Here is a 21,278-nt window from a genome sequence, read left to right as displayed (position 1 = left end):
CACTGACAGCCCCGCAGCACACACTGGATCCTGATTGCAAACCGTGGAACAATGGCGCTTCTGTTGAATCAGCCGGGCAGAGGGTCCCGGCTGCCGAGTGGGCAGATCCAGAGGAGGCAGAGGATGGGCAGGCAGGCTGGGGCTGGCAGAGAACCTGCCAGCACAGTGCCACCGTGCATGTTTCTAGGAACTAACCAGGAATGTGGATTTATCCCAGTTGGGCACCAGTGACATCCACCCGGGGTATTTCCCACCCCAAACCAGGCAATCCTTAATGGAGTTTGAGTAATGCCAAACTTCCCTGGGAGATGTGGGGAGAAGAGCTGGGGGTGTGGTCTGCAGCTGAGTGTGCCCCATGCAGCAGCTGGCACACGGGAAACACCATTCCATGGAGCTGACACAGGGCTGGGAGCCGGAGCCCAGGGAGCAGCTGTCTGTCATAGCCCAAAGAAACGCTGGACACATTGGGTGGTTCTGAGCACCATTTTACTGAAGGGCTGGACACCTGCTAGGACTTCATAACAAAAAGTTCACTTCATTTAAGAAAAATGACAGTCTGTTCTTTGTCCCATTCCCTTCCAAAGAGTGGAATAATACTAACGCTGTCTTTTCACTAAGCAATGCCATTCCAAAATATACAACACTGAGCGTGGAACAGCCCAGCTTCATATTAACATTAAATATTATTAGAACTTCAGAAACATTCTACACAAACAAATGAAACAGTAAAAAGTTCACTCAAGAACAACATGGTCATTTGTAAAATCATGATACAAAGTTTGTAACTCGCCCTCCTGCGGGTTGCAGTTGCTGCTCCCCAGCATTGCGCGGATGCCCCAACACCCAGGAGTGCCACAGCAGAGCCCCTGGTGCTGCTCTCAGCTGGAGCAGGTCGGTGCAGCTGTGTGGAGATGGCTCTCATGGAGATGCTGGTTGGCAGAGAGTGGCAGGGCAGTGCCCACCCAGAGCCCCTGTGTCACTCAGAGCAGCTGCCATGCCTGTGCTCAGGAAATGCTCCTCCTCAGCTCAGGAGAGCTGCACCAGGACCCAGGAGGAGAGAGGGCATCACACGGTGCCTTCCCCACCATGAACAAACACTGACACTCCTCTTGTCCCAGTCCTGGCCTGGGCAGGGCAGTGCAGCAGGGGCAGGAGGGGAGGTATTTCTGGGGGTAGCTTTGCAGCACCTTCTCTTTTCAAACAGCACCGTGTGCCTGTGTCTGTGGGAATCACCAGACACTCACAGGGGCTGCCTGTAGCCACAGGAACACAGGAATGGAAAGGGCTAATTAAGACAATAAGGACAGAGTCCCAGACGATAATAAGGCCTTTAAGGGACTCTCTGGGGAAGGTGTTTTGGAGGCCACATGAGTAGTGCCAGATTGTGAGACTGATGAAGGATGGGAATGAAGGGTTGGGGGGTGCCTGCTGCAAAAGGACTCCCACTCCCCTGCAGCACCAGTGTCCATGTACTGCTGCCAGGCAGGGTAGGGGGAGCTCTGTGGCCAAGCAGGGATGGAGGGAAGACAGTGATGTGGAAAGCCACAGCCTTGGCTCCTCTTTTGCACATCTCTTGCAGCAGACACAGAAGCAGCAGGCTGCTGGCTGTCCAGGTGCTGCTGGCATTTTTAGCTTTCCCTACTCCCAACTTCTCATTTTTTCACCAGCCTTCCTTAGTGCTCCTAAGCAAAGGAAGGGGTCTGGCCTCAGCACCATGGCTTTGGAGGCAGCTGCTGGCCAACCTGCAAGTTCCAGCCGTGTCCCAACTACAGACAAGCTTCATTCCACACTCAGGGATGACCTGGTGACAAAAGCTGGCCTCTCATGTCTTCTGGGACAAGATTCCTCCACGGCACCTGGCACCTTCCTAACAGCATCCAGCTCTAGGCAGAACAAGCTGCAAGGAGAAGGAAACCCTAGCATGGTGCTCTCTAGCAGAGTCCAGAATGTGAGGGCTCAGGAGCATCCTGCCCTGCTGTGCTCTCCACAGGTTGTGCCAGCCCAGGTAGCTGGCAAAGCTGAGGGCTGCAGCATTGTCAGGAAGGTGCCAGATATCCCAAAACTGCTGTCCTCCCCGTGGGCCACCTTAACTCCTGCAAGGCCATCCCCATCTGAGCACAGGAGCAAAGAGGCCAGTGCCCTTTTGAAGACTGAAAAAGAAACTGTCACTTCCACAAAAACCAACCAGCCTGGCTGAGCAGCCGCTGCTCCAAACCTCAGCACCGACCCTGCCAACCACAGCCAAAAAAAGGATCCTCCCACCAGAACCTGCCTTCCTGCCTGGGAAGCTGCCCAGCTCGAGTCACACTGCCCAGCTGGAGCTGAGAGACAAACCTGCTCTCCATACCCAGGGATCCCTTGAGCCATGGCCAAAGGCCCAGCTTCTAGACAGGGCAGGGAACTTGGATCCAAAGGGGAAGAACTGCTGGGCTGGCTGAACCCCCCCACATGCTGGCAAGTTCTGGCCATGAACACAGCACAAGTCACAATTTAAAGGGCACAAACTCTGTGCTCAATTCCAAAACCCAGAGCCTCCCAGCCCCTCTTGCCACACCTGGAGCTGGAGAAATGCTCCTGGTGTACCAGGGGGCATGGAGAACAGGCCACAAACCATGGGCAGCTGTGGAGCAGAACCTTGGAGCCACATGTGCAGCATCACCCATCTGTGCCGTGCTGCTGCTGATTCCCCTGGCATGTTCCTAGCTGGCAACTGGCTGAACTCCATGCAAGGAAGCACCAGGCACTGGGGGGATCTCAGCCCACTAACCCCAGCCCTGGTAGTATGACCTGGTCTGAGAGCTGCCCAGTGAGGTGAGCACTCCAGGGAGCACACCTCCTCCACACACTGAAATACCACTCATGGGCTGCCAAGCAGGAGTAATAAAATAATCCCTTCTTTTTTTGCAAAAACGCGCTTAAGAAATTTTGTACAAGGATTGCTACAGCAGCTGGCTCATGGGGGTGCAAATAGTTTAGAAGCAGCAGCAGCAACATACTACGTGGCTTGCAGGGAAGAGGCTGAGGAGAAACTTCTACAACCATAAGCAGTGGCAGATGGTGAAATCTAATCACAGTGGACATGAGCTTCAGAACATTTCTACCAATTAACATTGTGATTTCAACTGGTATCTGATGTCAGCTTCCCCTTCAGCTGCCTGCCGGACAGGCTGCTCTCCCCACGGACCTTGCTGACGGACATCTGAAGCATGCAGGAAGCTCAAGGACCTTGTCTGCTGGAGAGGAAGCATAAACTGCTCCTTGGCAGCTGAACAAAAGGAGAAATTATTTCCAAAAAAATCAGTTGGAAGAAGAGCCCTTCGACTGCTAGCCGAATCATTTCTAGAAGTGACAGTGGCACAAATCCATGCATTAAAAGCATTCCTAAGAGAGTCTCCAAAGCTCTCTGCTGTCACAGTGCCCAGAACAACACAGGCCAGGTTAGGCACTTGGATGAATTCAAAGTGACTAATACAGAAACAGGTCTGGACAAGGTGCATACCACATGCTCAGCAGAGACCACAGCGCTCTGGGCAACGCATTTCTCTGTGCCTGCCAGTTACTGTTGCACAGATCCCTGCAAGTGTTACTCAGCTGCCACAGAATAACACAGGATAGAAGGGACCTGTGGAGGAGACTTCTGGCTAGATCAGGTCTTAGGTAGCTCTGGTTTGATCAAACCCTTCATCTACCCCGAACAGCAGAGAGCAACATGCACACAGAGCCCCTCTGCAGCCTCGTGCACATCAGTGTTACATGCCCAGGGCACCAGGAGCACCCACACCTGGGCATGAGCTGAAGGATGGCGGAGCCAACCTGTGCCAGACTGAGGCACCCCCTCTGCCAGTGCTGGCTGGTACCACGGCAGCATTTGCTGGCATTGGCACAGAGCTGTAAAGCCCCTCTATAACAACCTGCAACCCTTTCAGTCAAGTTCCCAAAGCACCTGCAAGAGGAGGAAGAGACAAGAGGAGGGCAGGGAATGGAGGTTCAGCACTGCCCTGTTGCTCAGGGCCCTGTGGTCTGTTAGAGATGCACAGGGGAGCTGACAGAGGGGACTGGTGATGAGCAAGTCCCTGAGCACACAGCTATGGAGTGCTCACTTCCCTGGCAGCAGCCTCAGTGACACAGAGGTGTTTCCAAAGCTTGTCTCTCCCTGTGGAGCAGAACACCTTTTGCTGGTGCCTGGAAGGACACAGGGCAAACTGTCACCACCAAGCACGCACAGAACTCAGCTCAGTGCTGGGAAAGGCACGGCAGCACAAAGGCTGGACGCTGTGCTGGATGTGTTAAGCAACAATACAAGTCAAGTCCTTGACTGGCAGAGACCCAAGCTGTGAAAGACAAGAGGTGATAGAAAAGAGTGAAGAGGCAGGCAGCAGTACAGCTGAGAGAAGACACGCAGTGATGAGGAGGGATGTGCCCTGGTAAGTTGGCCTCAGGTGCTCAGCTTCCCACTCAGGCTGGAGAAAAAGAGGCTCCGACCTGGATTCAGCCTTGTTGATGCATGTTGTTTTTCCCAGCGGAGGCCAAGGGCTCAGCTGGGACGCCTGTGCTGCATAAGGAGACTCCAAAGACAGCTCTCAGTGCCCTTATAAGGGTCTGGGAACCGGGGAAGCTGCTGAGAAGCCTGACAGCAATACCACAGGCAGGAGTTCAGAGCCCTCCTCGGGAAACAGCCCAAAAGAGAAACACCAGTGCAGGACTTCAAGACCTGGCATTTGAGAGCGTGGGAATGAGAAAGGTCTGAAGGAGTGGGAACAAAAGGAACAAAGCAATTTTTGGCCAGTTGACAGTGATGGAGAGCCCCTGTTCATCCAGCACCAGGTCAGGACAGGGAACTCTCTGGCAGGGCATTTTAAAACACAGAAGCAGAAGAAAATATTTCCTCCTCCTTGGCAGCCAAGCAGTGGCATTCACAGGTCAGTCTCAAACACTGCAAGTTATGATCTCTGACAGCAACTCAGAACCCAAGTCTGGGGTTCAGGGCTTGCAATCATTCCCTGAATCATAAAATCACAGAAGGGCTTGGGTTGGAAGGGATCTTAAAGACCATCTTGTTCCAACCAACCTGCCATGGGCAGGGACACTTTACACTAGACCAGGTTGCTTAGTGAAAGTGAACCTCCACCCTGCTCTATGTGGGTGAGAGGAGAACCCAGATGCACCTCAGAACACTCAACTTCCCTGCCTTCTCACCCTGTCATGAACCTCCTCTCTTCTCTTCACACCAGTCTTCCTTTCTATGCTGGGGATCAGACACTGACCCGTTTTATAAACCACTGAAATCCAACCAGGTGCTCAGGGGTGGGGCTCAAATATAAGGACCTGGGACTTCCCTGGGGAGCTCATCCCTTCAGCCAGTGTCCACAGAGATTATTAAGTCAGACAACTGGTATTTTGAGGTGGTGAGAGAATGAGTGGATTACACTACTGCTGCAGACATCTGAGCAGACAGCAATATACAGAGCCAGGCCCATACCCAGCCTCTTCCTTTCCCCAGGACAGCAGGCTGTCCCTTCCAGGTGACAGCAGCAGCACTAACTGCTCCAGTGAGGTGTTTCTCCTGGGATTAGTAGATCCCTCCCTGTGGAGTGCAGAGAGCACAGAGCCGTGTTCTGATCCAACAGCGTGCCCCAGTGCAGGGAGGTGACAGCAGCCGTGTGCAGCGGTTCTGCAGTGCCTCCTAGGGATGGCAGAGCCTGCACTCCTCCTTCCACACAGAGCTCTCACACCTGCCACACACCTTCTCACAACATCCCTGATGGCACAGCAAGGCTGCCACCCCCCACATGATGCCCATCTCCCCTCCTACTGCTTCATCCCCACAAACCACAGAAAGTGACTCTCTATGTTTAAGTGCTGGTGTATGTGCTCCCAAATTTTTCACTTTTCTGCTTTAACTCAGGCTCAAGTATCCCACTGAGTCTGGGACTGGCAGGATGTAGCTAAAGCATTCAAACACAGCGTGTGTCTCTGTTGTGGTTTAACTCCAGCCAAAGCCAACAGTTCTCTACCAGCACCTGGGATCTGCTCCTGGAACACCCAGCAACAGCAGAGCAGTTACATGGGGGGCAGGACACTACACAGTTCATGCTAACAATTCCAGCCCTTTGGCTCTAACAGTCACAGTTGGTGATCCATAGCTGCACCTGGGGTACAGGAGAGCAGAGTAATGCTGGGTGCTGAGGAGGAATCCTCATTGGAGGCAAATTCCTACCATGTGTTCAAAACTTCTGCTACCCACAAAGGGAGGAGGTGCCCAAAGATGTCAGACAGACTTGCAGCCCTGTGACACTCCCCCACTGTTATGCAGAGGTTATACTGAAAACAGAATTAAAACTACCAGCTGGTAATTCTCCAGATTGTTTGGCATTCTGGAGACAAACAACTGGCTACACTGCTGCTGCCTCTGAGCTGCTCAAGGGAGCCCAGGACAGATGTCACAACAATGAACCACAAAGGAATTCTGGCACCTTTCAACAAAAGGCTAGCTGAAGGGAAGGAGGAACAAAAGCTATCAAACCCAATCCCAAAGGGATGGAGGAAGTGCATCTTCCCACAGTTCCTGGGCCATATGCACATATATGGATATATAGATATATAGATAATAAAGTTATAAAATTTGATCAAAATAAAACCAGTAAATGTACAGCTTGAAAAAGAGCAATATCACAGTGCATCAATGTTATGAGAAAGTCCTGTGTTCTCCCCTGCACAAGAGCACAGCCTGCCACGTTCAGGGGAGCCTGGTGAGAAGTGAGCTCTCCGGCCTGCTCAGCTCAATGCTGGCGACAGTCACTGTCCCACACTCCCAAACAGGGGTTTGGATTTCTGCAGCCAGTTCTGCACAGCAGTGGCAGACAGGCAGGAACAGCATGAGAGTGGGCTGCTCTGTCTGCAGGTTAGTGGGCATATTGGCACCAGAGACACAGAGTCACTCCTAGGCCTCTCTGTGCTCTGGTGCCAGGCTCGTATTTACTTACTTACAAAAAAAAGTGACAAAGTGAAGAAATTCAGGGGACACTATGAGAATGGGACAAGGGCTGAATTTGGATCACAGGGGACAAGTTGACCCTAAGAATCTTCTGTGCTCTCCTCCTCACTTCATCATCAGAGGAAGAGTTGCCCACCTTGATGGTCCGGAATTTCAGCAGGTTCAAAGTGCTCTGAGCCTTTCGAGTTTTCTTTCGGACAGGAATGGTATTTGCTTTTTTCCTCTGTGGTGCTTCTTTTGCCTCTGTAGCTCTTCTCTTCTTCTGCCTAGTGCCCTCCTGGTAAGTGCTGCTGTCCTTCCACTCTGTTTTTCCCAGCAGAACTTCCTTATCTTTGATTTTCAAGGTCTTGGGCTGTGGCGCTGTGGCGCAGTCCTGGGACGAGCTGCCTGCGACTCTCCCGTTGAGAACTCCGGAGGCTTTGCAGGCGTTGCTCTCCTGCAGCACTCCACCCTTTGGTCCCTTCAGAAGCTTTAAAGCACGGGTGCCAGAATCAGGAGCTTTCTTAACCAAACGCTTGTACCCCTTGCCTTCAGTTATTTTAGTGCTCTTGCCTGAAGAAAACTGCCTTGGTGCACTTGAAGTCTTGAGGAGTTTAAGGTCTGAGGGAGAGATGCCAAGACGCCCCTGTGTGTACTTGGACTCCAAACAGGACGTGGCAGTCTTCAGTGGCACCAGGGCTTCCAGAACCACTGACAGTCTCATAGCTGGATACACGTCAGGATACATGCTTGTAGGGAAGCCCACCGTCGCCGCCTTGGATGTGCCAGATCCTGTCTGCTTCAAGGAGCTCAAGAGGAGATTTCTGGAATCCCCTTTGGAGACTTTCAAAGAGCTCACTGGCATGCTGGTGGGCAAAGGGGCCACTTTTGCCCCTGAGTTCCTGGCTGGACTCTGGGTGGGCTCAGTGGTGCTGGCACAGTTGCGCTGAGTGTTTGCTCCCGTCTGACTCGGCGTGACTGCCGTGCACGAGCTGTACCCGTACACATCCTTACTCCTCAGAATCGTGGGCTGGTAGCCCTCCTCCTTCAGGCCTTGGATGAAGGCCACCAGCTGGGTCTCTGTGTCCGAAAGATCCTTGGACATCGGGTTGAAGACTCGGAGGGCTTCCTCCAGAACTTTCTGCCCTGCAGAGGAAATTCTTGACCAGGAATGGACAGCTTTTTCTTCCTCATGGTTCACTGCAATATTCATGGCATTAGGCAAGCAGGTGCTTCAAAAAGGTCCAAATTACTGGAAAAACAACCCTTGACACCTCAAAAGGAGAAAGAAGACAGTTAGCTTACAGCAACTGAAATTATCCAAGTTTTTAATATGGGACCTGAAACCATTAAGCCCAGGCGTGGCTGGTTGCAAACCCTGGGTCAGATTCTGGGCTCAATCCAACATAGAAGCATCACCAAGAAAAACCTGTCACTCATTTATCTTTGAAATAAAACTAAAACATCTCTCACAAAAATATCCTCCAACCTAAACAAAGATTTCAGGAAATACCATCCAATCCACCCCAAGATGAAGGATTCCAATGATTAACTCAGCAAAATCTGCAGCTCATTTCCAGTTTGAGTTTGACCCACCCCAGCTTTGGACAAACAGATCTCATTTTCACGGGGAAAAACTGAACCCTCAAAAGGAACTGAACCTTTTCCCTGTGTACACATCTCAACCAGGACCATTGAGCCATCTCAACACTAAGAAATGCCTAAGTACTTCAACTGCATCCCAGCACCACCTTCAATTTCTCAGCTTCTTAACTGATGCCGCTCAAAAATTGATTCTGAGTCCCCTGCCAAAGCTGCAGCTTCCTCCTGGAGGCAGCAGGGCTGGAGGCCGTTCCAGTTGTGCTTCGTTGATGCTGAATGCTGTGGCAAGGCAGCACTGCTCCTTGCTGTTCTCTTGTCTGAACAATGGTCCACAACTTGCTGTCACAGCAAACTGGTGCTGATCCAAGGACACTTGCTGCCAAGTGAGGAGGAAGCAGGAAATTCAAGCAGGGCGGTATGAAGGAAACACACATCACCAGGGCCAAGTGTACAAAGGCCTGAGGGACAACACTGGGATCATACTCAGGGCACTGTGCAGCTGCCTGCCCAGCATAAAAGCATCAATTATTGCTTTCAATAAAAAATAGGCACTAAAGGGCAGTCCAGGCAGGACTTGAAGGGCAGCCCTTCAAGAGAACTCAGATCCTGGTGGCCTCACAGCTCCACAGCTGGATGCTAGACCAACATAAAATCTTTTGCTTTATTGATACTCTCAAAATAATAATGAAGATTCAGCTAAAAAACCTGATCAGGGAAATGCAGATGGTGTCAGAGACAGTTCTGGAGAGGGCAGTGCACAGGCAAGGAAGCTGTGATGGAGAAGTCAGTGCCTGAGCAGCCAGAACAAGGAACTGCTCATGTTCCACGTTCCCCCAGAACTCTGGTCTCACACAGCACAGGAGCAGAGCCCGTGCTGCCGCCAGCTGCACAAGCAGGGAAGAGACACAAGGCAAGAGCAGCCACAGAAGGGAAAGCACAGGTCAGTGGGGGAGTAAGAACCTCCACATGACAGACTAATCTCAGTCAAGTGCTCTGCAGACGTCACGGCCAAAGAGGGATTTGGAGGAGGATAATGCAGTTGTTCAGAGGCAGGCGGGGATCTCCCACAAAGGAGGGGAGGCAGGCAGGGAGGTGATCCCACAGAGCCCCAGGCAGCGTCACCAGCCAGCACTGAGAGTCACTACCTCCAAAGTGACCAAGCAGTGCCAGCACAGGAAAGCCAGAGAAGGTGTAATGGTAATTTTGATGTGGTGAGGCAGAGACCAATGAAGAAACACAAGTAACAACATGTGCTCAACAGGCTGCAAAATGGATCATCTTCAGGCTGCAGCAAGCCCGGGAGCAGCTGGGACATCTGAAGGGGTGTTCTGGCTGTGACATTTCATGGGAACAGGACTTTCCACCATCCAACTGCTCGGTGCTGTTTGGTGCAGTGCCAGCTGTATTGGAGGAAAGCCGGCCACGAGCAGACGCACCCCGGGACAGTCTGACCTCCTGACAGCCGGTTCCCTCCCGTGCCACACTGTTGTGGGGGGCTACGGGGGCACAGCACCGGAAGGTCGAGGCTAGCACCGCCTTAGAGGCCCGGCTGTCCGAGCACGGAAAGGGCTCTCCCGGTGCACCGCAGGGGAAAGCGGCTGCCGGCAGGGCCGAGACGCGGGGCTGGGGCAGCCTGTGGAGCCGGAGGCCGGTGCGCAGTCCCAGGGAGGGCTCGACGGGGCCGCCAGTCCTCGCTCGGCCTCTCCTTTCGGCCCACCCCTCGGCGCGGGCGATGCCCCTTCCCGAGCGCCCGTCCCTCGCTCCCGCTGCACCCTCCCACGGCTCGGCCCGCCGGCGGAGGGACCCCGGGGCGGGCAGGCCGCCTGGGCCGGCCCCTCCCGGCAGGGCTGCGGGAGATGATTGGTGCAGACAGGGGGTGCGGCACCCGCGCTCGGCCCGCGCCGGCTCCCGGGACCGGGGGGGCGGGGGCCGGGGCGGGGCCCTCAGCGCCGCGGCTCCGCCTCCAGCGCTCCGAGGCCGCCCCAGCGGGCGGCTCGGCAGCGCCCTCGCCCGGGAGCCGGCGTGGGGCCCGGGCCCGCCGGCCCCAACCTACCGGCTGCCGCCAGACCCGTGCCCGCCGCTGCGCCGCACCCGCCGCTCCAACATGGCCGCCCGCGGGGCGCCGGAAGCGGCCCTGCTTCCGTTTCCCGTCCCTTTCCGCGGGCCGCGGTCACGCCCACAGTCACGGAGCCCTTTCGGTCACGCCCCCGCGCTCCGCCCCTCCGCCTCCGGCCTCGCCGTGACCACGGCAACGGCGGCGAGGGCCGTCCCGGGCCGGCAGGGGGCGCCGCGGGCGGAAGCGGCGCGGGCGGAAGCGGCGCCGTCACCAGGTAACGGGGCCGGTGTCGGGGCAATGAGTGGCGGGGCCGGGCGACGGCGGCGCCTGGTTCTGCACGTGGACCTGAACAACACGGTGGTGGTGGCGGACACGGTGACGGGACAGGCCCCACGAGCGGCGCTCAACACCTTTCTCAGCACCGTCACCTGGGGCCGCGCCGGGGCTGCCGGTGAGCGCCGGTGCCGGGGGTACGGGGACCCGTGTGGCGGTGCGGGGGCTGAGCACGTTCCTCTGTTCCAGGCGAGTGGGAGTGGGTGAGCGACCGCCCGTCCCTGCGCCCCCCGTGCCCCGGCGCCCTCAGCTACTACAGCCGCCACGGCCGGGACCCCGCCTTCACCGAGGCCGGCCCGGGCCGGCGCTTCCGTGACCTCCACGCCCGCCACCTGCGGCTGCTGGAGTGGCCGGGCCAGCCGCACGACGCCTTGTCGGTGCCAGGGGAGCCCGGCAAACGCTACCACCTGATCCTGCCCTCCTTCTTCCGCCTCCTGGACGCGCTGCACCGGGATGGCAGAGCCTTCGCTGTTGTCTTCAGGACCTTCGGCACCGACCTGCCCCGCGCCCTGCAGGCCGTCCGCAGCGCTCTGGACGGGCAGCACCCGCAGTTCCCTGCCCTGCGGGACGTGGCGGTGAGTGGCGCCCTGAGGGTCCGTGGTGATGGGGAAGGGCAGCCGGATGGTCCCACGGAGACCCCCCCACGTCAGACTGCTCTCCAGCTGCTTGGCCAGACTGCTTGTAAAAGCATGGAGTTCTCTGGATGAAGCCGTGAGCTGTGGGGGAGCATGTGTGTGCAGATCCTGTGTGGAATGGTCTCCTCTTGGTGTATCCCGTGTTGGACAGAGCATTCCTCCTCCCCAGGAGAGGCTGCTGCAGCAGAGCAGGGCTCCCTGGCCCAGAGCCGATCACAGCTGCACTCTCCTCCCCTGGCAGCACACTGGGCAGGAGTGCTGGGAATGAGCTCTAGAAGATGCTTTAGTTATTCCTTGGAGTGTTTTCAGATAGCAGAGATTGAAATGGGCGCAGTGTGCAGCTAGGAGGACATTCCTTTACATCCCTGGGGAAGTCGTTCCTTTCCATCCCTGGGGAGGGGATGATTTTTGGTTGGATGCATTCCATGCCTCCTCTTGTCATTTTCCCAGCACCATCCTCCCACACTGTAGTGGTGGGGAGTCTCCACCCTGCTGCTTAGTGTCTCTGCCAGTGAAACAACCTGTCTGCTTTGGAAACTTTTCCTTCCCCATTTTCTGTGGTCCTGCAGCTCCCTGTGGACCTTACCCCTGGCCAGATACGGTGCAGCAAGAAAGAGGTGGTGCTAACGCATGGAGCAGAGCGTCTGGCCACCCGGGAAGACAAAAGAAAGCTTTACAACTTCTTCAGCTCCTTTGAGGGAATTGGAGGCTTCCAAGACCACTTTGACTGGTGAGAAAGAGGGCACTGAGAAAGTGGCTTGGCCATTATGTTCTTTCCTGTGATTCTCTTTGTTTCTGGGATAGCTCCTAGTTTTGAAGCCTTTATGTTGTTGGGGTCTCTATCACTTAGGCACTTCCCATGTTGCCTGTGGGCAGCCTGAAGGGACTCTCACACCATTCCTGAGGTCCCCATCCCCTGGTGTACCTCCTGCTTTTCTCCAAAGGCCCCCTGATTTGTCACCTTGCTGCAAAATGCCTCATTTCTGGGAGGGCATGGGCAGCAGGACAGGACATTCTCCATCCTGCTTCCCTGGCTCAGAGGGTGCCCTGGGCCTGCAGTACAGTCTGCCATTTCCTGGGAGCTGTCACCCTCTTCCTGCCCTGACTGTTCCTTCTCCACTTACTGTTTCAGGTGGGCCAGAAATCAGTTCTCTTCCCAGGGTGGGAAGCCCCTGTGGATAGACCCCCATGATCCTGACATTCAGCACATCTTCATTGATGACAACATCCGGCTGGATGATGGAGACACCATTGTTCACCCCCAGGTAGGTGGCTGAAGGCGCCTCTGGCACCAGCAGCCTGCACTGGGGTATCCCTGCAGCCTGCACTGGGGTATCCCTGGCAAGGTCAGACATGTTTTGTCCCCTTTGCATGAGGCTGCAGAGGGGGTCAAGGCATAGCCTTGATGTCACTGCATCCTGTGCCACCAGTGTTGGTGCAGCGATGCACAGGGAGGGTGAGATCAGCTGTCAGCAATGCACAGCAGGTGCTGGCTGCCTCTGCTCCCCTCTGAGTCAGCCCCGTGCCTGGAGGCAGCAGCAATGATATCCGGGCTGCCAGCCTTGTCACCTGCCTGAGTGAAGGAAGGGGCAGTGTTTGTGGGGAGCACACTTGGGAAACAGAATGTTTACACAGACAGAGCCATGCCTGGCCATTGGACAGCTGTCAGTGCTCAAACAAGAGCTGCAGGTCCATGGGTGATCCTCAACCCCTGCCTGTTTCCATCCATATGGAGTGCAGGGGGGAAGCACGGCAGCCAGTGAATTGTCTGCAGTGTTTGGCAGGCAGCCTGGGAGTGGAAAGGGGTGGGATGCTCATTGGATGTTCCCTTCCATACAAGCTTTCTCAGTTTACACATTTGTAGCTGGTGGCAGGAATTGTTACTCCCTGGACAGACCTGTCAGGACCAAGCTTTGGTCTGTGCCATGCCTGGTTGAGGGGAGCCTCTGCAATGGCTGCTGCATGCAGATCTGCAGCTGGAGTGTGGCTCACACAGCTCCACTTGCTGCATTTCAGCATCGGGCTATCTTGTGTGATCAAGGAGTTCCTCCTTTGGCATTGGTAGCCTGCATGGCTGGTCAGTCAGGCTGCTGTGCTAATCTCATGGCAGCCATGCAGCCAGCCCTGGGGCTGCTCCCACGCTGGATCACACAGGTAGGATCCAGTTATGGCAGCAGCAGACCTCATGGGAGTCTGGGCAGCAGCCAAGCATCTTCCCAGCAGGGCTCATCGTCACTGCTGGGACCTTGCTGTCCTGCAGCCAGGATCAGTAGGTGGAAAGCCATTCTCCCTTCCTCTTGCATCACCACCAGCTCTGAAGGGCTGTCCCCATTTCAGTGATGGTGACAGAGCAGCACTAGGAGTGAAACAGGTTGCCAGGTGTCTTTAAACAGGCCATGGTGGAGATCAGAAGGTGAAGTCCCTGTTCCATCCTGTGGTAGCTAAAGGAAGAGCTGTTGGCAGAGGTTTGCCTGGAGTCAGCTGCTCCGCAGAGCCGTTGTCTTCCAGCTGCATGGTGTGGCCTGTTTCCTTAAGGGAGCACCAGGCACGTATGACATGCTGGTTCAGAGTCAAAGGCAATTTCTGGGAGAGGGGTAAATCTCAAGAAATTTCACCTGCTGTTGCAGTGGAGATAGGATCACCCTGCCCTCTGCCCTGACACACAGCATGGAGGTGCCTGGCTGAGGGGAGGGCAGAGCACACCACGGGGTGTGTGCATTGCTGCCAGGCTCTGCTCTCCCTGCAGGTATTCTCAGAGCAGGGCAGCAGCAGTCCCAGGAGTGTGCCCACCTCAGCACTGTACAACATTTGCCTGGTGCAAACCAATCTGCTGGAGGCCATTGCTGATGAGGACTATTTCCTGCACTGTGTGAGGAGGTGCGAGGAGAACTACGACCGCTACCTGGCCTGCGTGGAGAAGGACACCCCGAGCCAGCAGTGGGATGGACAGTGATTGCACCTCATGGGGCTGAGTGCCTCCAGACTGGGACACCACCTGCTTCCTGCTGCATGCAGTCAGAGTCCCAGGCGGGCTCCTGCTTCAAGCTGTTACCTCTCCAATGTGCAATGTGGGCGTTCAGTCCTATCAGGACCTTCCATGAGCAAACACAAGCATCCTGGGAGCTTGTGTGATGGGATTTTTGGAGGAAATGGTTTTCCAGTCTTTGGTAGTGTTGCCCGGGGTGCCCACTTCTGCACAAGGGCTGGGGCTTAGTGTCCCTCTGCAGTCACCAGGCAGGTCCCTTCCACCATCCTGTGATGCAGGCAGCCTCGCAGTGTTTGCACCTCACTTCCTGCTCCTGCAATGATGGCTGGTGCAGAGCAGGTGCCAGGATGAGTACAGTGTTAGCAGCAGCATCCCCAGGTGGCATTTGTGGTGTGGTGCTCTCGGCGGATGCCTTGTCACTTCTGTCTGTTTTTAAAGCAAACCTTTTTAGCTCATTTCTGTGTGAGTTTTCTGCTTGCCCTTGGCTCTGCCTGTGCTGGTGGGTGGGAAGCGCCTTTCCCAGCGTGTTCATTTGCCTGGCTCAGCCAAGTGGGGACAAAAGTGTTGGTGGAGGGTTTGAGACCCATGTGCACCTTTCGTGATGCTGCTGAGAGACCCCAGCAAGGTCGTGCTCAGAGTAGGGCTGAGCTCATGTTCTGTCCCTGCAGTGGTGACAGGATAGGGGTCATCTCTAGCGTGGGACGGTGGGTTCCCGACTCCTTGAGCCTGGCACTGCCTGGCTCTGGCATTGGCAGCGCACAGCAAGGGAGGGCAGATCCAGGGTCTCTCCAGCCCCTCTCCCTGCGATGGTTCCTTCCCGGCCAGGTGAACGCGGCAGGGGCACAGCGGGCCGGTGGCACCGGGAGGGCCGGGCGGGGGGGAGAGGGGCACGGCAGGGGGGCCGGGGCGGACGCGGCGCCGCCCCCACCGGCAGCGGGCGGGCCCGGGGCGGGCAGAGGCGCGGAGCGGCGGGGAGAGCGGCGGAGCGGGCGGAGAGGTGAGTGCGGTCCCGGTCCCGGTCCTGGTCCCTGACCCTGTCCCTCTCCCAGCGGCGGTGCGGAGAGGAGCGGAGCGGAGCGGGCAGTCCGGGCACGGCGGAGCGGCCGTCCGGGGCTGCGGGCGGGTATCCGGGGAGCGCCGGGGGCGCGAGCGTTGCAGCGGGAGCCCCGGGGACGCCGGTGCCAGCGCGCTGTGGGCGGGAGCCCTGTGGGTGCGGGCTGCGGGGCAGTGCGCCGGAGCGCCGGGGGCTGCGGGCGGGAGTGCGGGCAGCACCGGGGGTGAGGACGGTGCGCCGAGAGCAGGAACCTGCCGGGGTCCGGATTGTGAACGGGAAGCCTCTGCGGGGTACGGACCCGGGGGATGCGGGTAGAGAGCCCCGGGCGCGCGAGGGTCCCAGTGAGTGCGGGCTGTACACCAGCAGCACCGGGTAGTGGGAGCCGGGATGCGGAAACCTCGGGAAGCAAGAGCACTGGTACGTGCGGGCAGAGAGCCCCAGGGAGTGGGAGCCCGGAGGGGGCGGACAGGGAGCCGTGGGGCGCAGTCGGGAGCCCGGAGGGGGTGGGCAGGCAGCCCGGGGTGCAGTGCGGAGCCCCGCGAAGCCGGAGCTGTCGCACCGCCAAGGGGAGCTGGCTAGCTGGGGCTGGGGGAGCGATGGGTGCCTGGGCTCTGACTCGGATGCTCTCCCCGCAGGAGGCCGTGGGCCGGACCAGTGGCGAGCCGGTCCGGATGGGCGGCACGGCGGGGCCAGAGCCCGGGGACCCCCGAGGCGGCTGAGCTGGCCCATGGCGGCGGGCGCGGGCGCCTTCGCGTGGGCCACCTTCCCCGCCATGCCCACGCGGCGCGTGTACTGCAGCGCCGCGCACCGCGACGGGCAGCTCTTCGTGCTGGGCGGCTGCGGGGGCGCCGGGCGAGCCCTGGGAACTGCTGAGGTGCTCGACCTCCAAGCACAGCGCTGGACCACGCTCCCACCCCTGCCCACGCCGCGGGCTGGCGCTGCCGTCCTCGCCCTGGGCAAGCAGATCTTGGTGGTGGGCGGTGTGGATGCGGCGCAGAGCCCCCTCGCCTCCGTTGAGGTCTACCACGTGGATGAGGGCAAATGGGAGAAGAAAGCGGCATTGGCTCAGCCCTCCATGGGCATCTCAGCTGTGCAGAGAGGTGAGGATAGGAACATGTTGTGACTCTTGCCCAAAGTTTGCTAAGCATCCTTGGAGTCTTGGTAGAGTGCAGCTTGCCAGGAGCCAGGGTTGGTCCCTGTATGTGGTGCCCATGTCTGTTCCCTGGACAGGGATGCTTGGCATGGACCAGGCTGCAGTGGGCAGGGCAGAGGAAATGCCAGGACAGTGGTGGGAGCGGGCAGGGGTGCCGGCCGCGCTGGAAGCAGGATTTGGCAGTATGGCTGTGTTGCCATGGTGTCTCCAGGGAGATGATACTGCCGAGAATAATTAGAGGATAGCCCTGTGCTCTTGTCTGTGCCTGATGGATGGGATGGAGAGGGGGGCAAGAGGGTCCCAGTGCAGCCAGGGCATTGCCAGGCTCAGGCCTGGCTGTACTCACTGTCCCCAGCTGCCCTGGAGCAGTGTCTGGCTGTGGGGCTCAGCAGTAGCGCTGCTGCCTGCCCTGGAGGGCATGGGGGCACTCGCAGCCCTTCGGTGCTGCCCGCAGACCCCCCTGCCTCACTGCTGCCTCTTTTCCAGATGGGGCTGTCTACGCCCTGGGGGGAATGGGTGCGGACACCTCTCCCCAGGCTCTGGTCCGTGTCTATGAGCCGGCAAAGGATCACTGGCAGCCCCTACCCTCCATGCCCACACCATGTTATGGGGCCTCTGCCTTCCTGCAGGGAAACAAGATCTTCGTCCTGGGTAGGTGCTGCTGGGGCAAACCAAGCATCCCCTGTGCCTCTACCCTCTTCTTCCTCTGTTCCCAGGTCAGAGAATGACCTGGTGCACCCCAGAGTGGCTCCATAGTGCCCAGCACTGCAGCCAGCAGGCCCCATCCTGCTTGCTGAGCACACCAATAGTGCCAGCTTGGGGCACTGGCTGCTACATCTCCTCTGTGCATAGGAGGCCGGCAAGGCAAGCTGCCTGTCACTGCCTTTGAGGCTTTTGACGTGGAGACAAGGAGCTGGACACGCTACCCCAGCGTGCCCAGCCGCCGCGCCTTCGCCGCCTGTGCCATGGCTGATGGAGTTGTCTTCAGCCTGGGGGGGCTGCAGCAGCCAGGGCCCCACAACTTCTACTCCCGTCCCCATTTTGTCAACACCGTGGAGATGTTTGATCCTGCGCAGGGTGAGCTCCATGTCTCTGGGTGAGGAGGAAGCATCTTCTGTGGGTCTGAGATGATTCTGTGGGTTGGTGGGAGGTGTTTGAGGGACATGATTATCTGGGCTCTGAACATCAGCCCCTTGTACCCATGGTGAATGAATCCTGTGCTCCCTGGTCCCAGGGAGTGATTAACCTGTGGCCTTGGTGTACAGAGGGGAAACCCCAGCGGGTGATGCTCACTCCCTCTCATACCCAGGTGTGTGGAGAAAGCCAAACCGCACCATCCGTATGAAAGAGAAGAGAGCTGACTTCGTGGCTGGATGCCTGGGAGGAAGAGTGGTGGCTGTGGGTGGCCTCGGTAATGCTGGGGGTAGGAGTGTGGCCATGTTCCCATCCCCATTCTTTGGGGCACATCAATGATCTGCATGGCAGTGGGGAGGTTGGCTGTGCCAAGCCAGGGGGTTACTGCAACACTGTCTGCAGCAGCATCTCTCTGTGCTCTCACAAGTGCTGGGGAGACCCTACTGCCCTGTCCCGCTGGCTGACCCACTGTGTCCCTTGCCCCTTTCACTCCCCAATCAGGATTTTCCCTGTTCATGTGCAGCGTTCTGGGCTCACACAGCCCAACAGTGGCTCAGCTCCGCTGTGCAGGGTTGCAGTGCTGCATCCCTCTCCCAAGAGAGCTGGGGAAAGGTTAGAGCTGTCACTCATCAGAGGGCATTCAGCAGGAAGGGCTGCCTGGGGAGCCTGGTGCCAGCCACAGCACTGCCAGCCCTGCAGGGAGGGCTGCCAGACCCCCAAGATTGCTGTGGGAATAGGGAATGGTGCTGGCTGCATTCCTGCAGTGTGGCATTGCTCCTGAGTCCTGCTGCAGCTGGAGCTGCCTTATCCCTGCAGAGTGCTGGCACGGGGAGGGGGGGAGGGCGAGGAGTGGTTGAGGGGGCAGAGCCAGCAGGTGGGGCATTAGTGCCTGCAGCCATCCCTATGGGGACTCTGCTAATCCTCTTGTGCCCCCATTAATTGCCTCTGGGATCTCAAAGCCTGTGCAGCTCAGAGCTCCTGTTCAGGCATCAAAGGGATGTGGAAGGGAAAAGGCAGAGCCTGGGGTGAGGGGCAGGGGAGCTGCACAGAGGCTGATGTGGTTCTGTCTTCCACAGGGAACCAGTCCTGCCCACTGGACTCAGTGGAAGGGTTCAGCCTCTCACAGAAAAAGTGGGAGCCGCTGCCCCCCATGCCCACTGGCCGCTGCTCCTGCTCCAGCTGCCCAGCACCCAGCCTGCTCTTCATCATCGGCGGTGTGGCCCAGGGTCCCAGTGGCGCTGTTGAGGCTCTGTGCCTGCGTGATGTGCCCTGAGTGGGACCCCGGGGACCAGCCCTGGCCAAGCACCAAGTGCCTGAAGACGGGGACAGGGTGTGTGAACGCCCATGTGTTCACCCAGGGTGACCTGGCTCCAGGAAGCCTCTGTCCCATGATGCCAGGCACCAGAGCAGCTGCAGCTGTGGGAAGTCCCAGCTCCTGCAGCGCTGTGGCAATGAAGCCCAGGGCAAACTCCTGCCTGGTGGGATGGCCATCGCCAGCAGCGTGGGGGGAGCAGCGGTGGCAGGACTGCCGCTGGCCTCACTGCCCTGTCCGGCCCCATCTGTGCCACGGCGTATCTGTGCCGTGTGTGTAGCAGTGAGTGCTGTGTCGTCGTAGACCCAGTCGATGTCTCATGTAGCACAGAGGTGCCCTGTAGCTCAGTGCCTGGGAGGTGATGTAGCACCTCAAATAAATGAAACATGTGGAGTTTTATCTTACTGGAGTCATGTCGTCTCTGGTTATCCTACTCCAGGCAGACACATGCTGCAGCCTGTCAGGAAAACCCCTCCCAGGGCAGAGTTCAGTGACCCCACACGGTGGAGCAAGGGTAACTCTTGTTCTCCCCACCTCCAGGGTGAGCAGAGCAATGTGATGTAGAGATCCAGTCCCTGTTTGGAGAGGGGGAGTTAAGCAGTGACTGTCCTGCCTTGATACAGCCTTTTCCCTGCTTGGCCTACTGTGGGTGAAGAGGCTGTGGGGGGATGAAGGCAGCAGCAGAGGAAGGACTTTTTTGAATGTACCCCGGGTTTGAGAGAGGCAGGGAATGTTGAGGGCTGCCAGGATGCTGAGAAGAAAGAAGAGATGGCTAATGTCAGGACTCATGGGCCCCACCCAGCACCACAGCCCCATCTCAAAGGATGAACCATGGCTGGTGTGGGAGAGAGCTGAGTCCAACAGTGTCCAGCTTCTGTAGGCAGGAGCACTGCAATCCTGCTTGCTGAAATGTAATGCTTACAGGAAGGGAATGTAAGCTCCAAACTGGTGGTGTCTGTGGGTGGTGTTTAGGGGTGCACTGTGAGATCAAGGGCGGTGACACTTGAGTTACCCAGTGCTATGGGGTCACCTGAGCCTTGCTGCTCTTGGCTCCATACAGAGTCTCACACCCAAAGCAGAAAGCAGGTGAGGGATTTGATCCTTCATTGGTACACTAGAAAGATCTCACAAGTCTGTGTAAATATTAAGTACAGATGCCTGACCTTTCAGAGAAGACAGCCAGCTTGAGCCTCGGGTAGGCTGCAAGGCTGTAGAGACAGGAGACTGAATCCCATCAGAGTGAGGCAGCATCCAACACACTGCTGTGGCAGGCTGTGCCATGTCTTGGGGGCATCACAGCATGGGAAAAATTGGAAATTATCCATAAAAGAGCATTCAGAAGACATTTTCATGTTGTTGCTCCATTGCCTCTGGTGCCCACCTGGCACAGTGACTGCAGGATCTGTCTTGATGCACTGCATGACTGCCTGTGATTTGGGAGGAACAACTTGGGATACCTAAGCTGGTGGTACCTCAGCTGGAAGCATCCCTGCATCTGCCTCTGGAGTTGCCATAGAAACCACAGTTGTGCCAGAGCCAGCATCAACACTGAGCCCCAAATTAGAGCTGGGAAGATGCACTGGCAGCTGGGGAGGAGGTCAGTGGTTTGTGCTGTGACTGGGGGCTGGACAGATGGACACCTCTTCTGAGTGCAGTGTGCTCCAGCCTTCTATGAGTATTTCACAGCACTCCCTCATCTGTGCTCAAACCATGGTGGCCTTGTCCTTCTCAGGGTCCTGGAGGGTGATAGACCCCTTGCTGCCACATTTGTATGTCTCCCCTCCCTCACAGCTCTTTCCAGAATCCACCAAGGCATGTAATAATTCCAATCCCACTAAACCTTTAGTCATGGGGGACCCTAAATCGTGGAGCTGCATTGAAAACACAAGCCTGATTAATAAGCTTTTCCCGCAGGAGCATTGCATGAGGGGGATAAATCAAGATGCTGAGTCACTGGCAAATTGACATCCCTATGTGCCAACTTCACAAGCTCCCTGCTGCTGATGGGGTGCCCAAGGCTACTTTTCCAAATTCAAGGCA

General features: G+C 57.2%; 3 protein-coding genes across 3 annotated transcripts; 2 read left to right on the top strand and 1 right to left on the bottom strand.

Moving 5' to 3' along the window:
* Window positions 1-469: 469 nt before the first annotated feature.
* On the bottom strand, window positions 470-10,683 carry CCDC71 (coiled-coil domain containing 71). Its single transcript, XM_058812925.1, has 2 exons — window positions 10,629-10,683; window positions 470-8,247 (listed from the first exon to the last, which is right to left on the bottom strand). Exon 2 carries the CDS (start codon window positions 8,184-8,186, stop codon window positions 7,014-7,016), a length of 1,173 nt encoding a protein of 390 aa, XP_058668908.1. The 5' UTR covers window positions 8,187-8,247; window positions 10,629-10,683; the 3' UTR covers window positions 470-7,013.
* A 217-nt stretch (window positions 10,684-10,900) lies between these two features.
* On the top strand, window positions 10,901-14,985 carry LOC131563195 (uncharacterized). Its single transcript, XM_058813110.1, has 5 exons — window positions 10,901-11,082; window positions 11,154-11,539; window positions 12,169-12,329; window positions 12,732-12,864; window positions 14,346-14,985. The coding sequence occupies exons 1-5, from the start codon at window positions 10,929-10,931 to the stop codon at window positions 14,550-14,552; spliced, it is 1,041 nt and encodes a 346-aa protein (XP_058669093.1). The 5' UTR covers window positions 10,901-10,928; the 3' UTR covers window positions 14,553-14,985.
* A 1,301-nt stretch (window positions 14,986-16,286) lies between these two features.
* KLHDC8B (kelch domain containing 8B) lies at window positions 16,287-19,569 on the top strand. Its single transcript, XM_058813066.1, has 5 exons — window positions 16,287-16,739; window positions 17,279-17,443; window positions 17,645-17,869; window positions 18,102-18,203; window positions 19,003-19,569. The coding sequence occupies exons 1-5, from the start codon at window positions 16,367-16,369 to the stop codon at window positions 19,197-19,199; spliced, it is 1,062 nt and encodes a 353-aa protein (XP_058669049.1). The 5' UTR covers window positions 16,287-16,366; the 3' UTR covers window positions 19,200-19,569.
* Window positions 19,570-21,278: the final 1,709 nt, after the last annotated feature.

Source organism: Ammospiza caudacuta, chromosome 12, assembly GCF_027887145.1.
Source record: "Ammospiza caudacuta isolate bAmmCau1 chromosome 12, bAmmCau1.pri, whole genome shotgun sequence".
Classification (NCBI taxonomy): domain Eukaryota; kingdom Metazoa; phylum Chordata; class Aves; order Passeriformes; family Passerellidae; genus Ammospiza; species Ammospiza caudacuta.
Note: the sequence above shows the minus strand (reverse complement) of the source record. Positions and strands in the feature narration are given on the sequence as shown.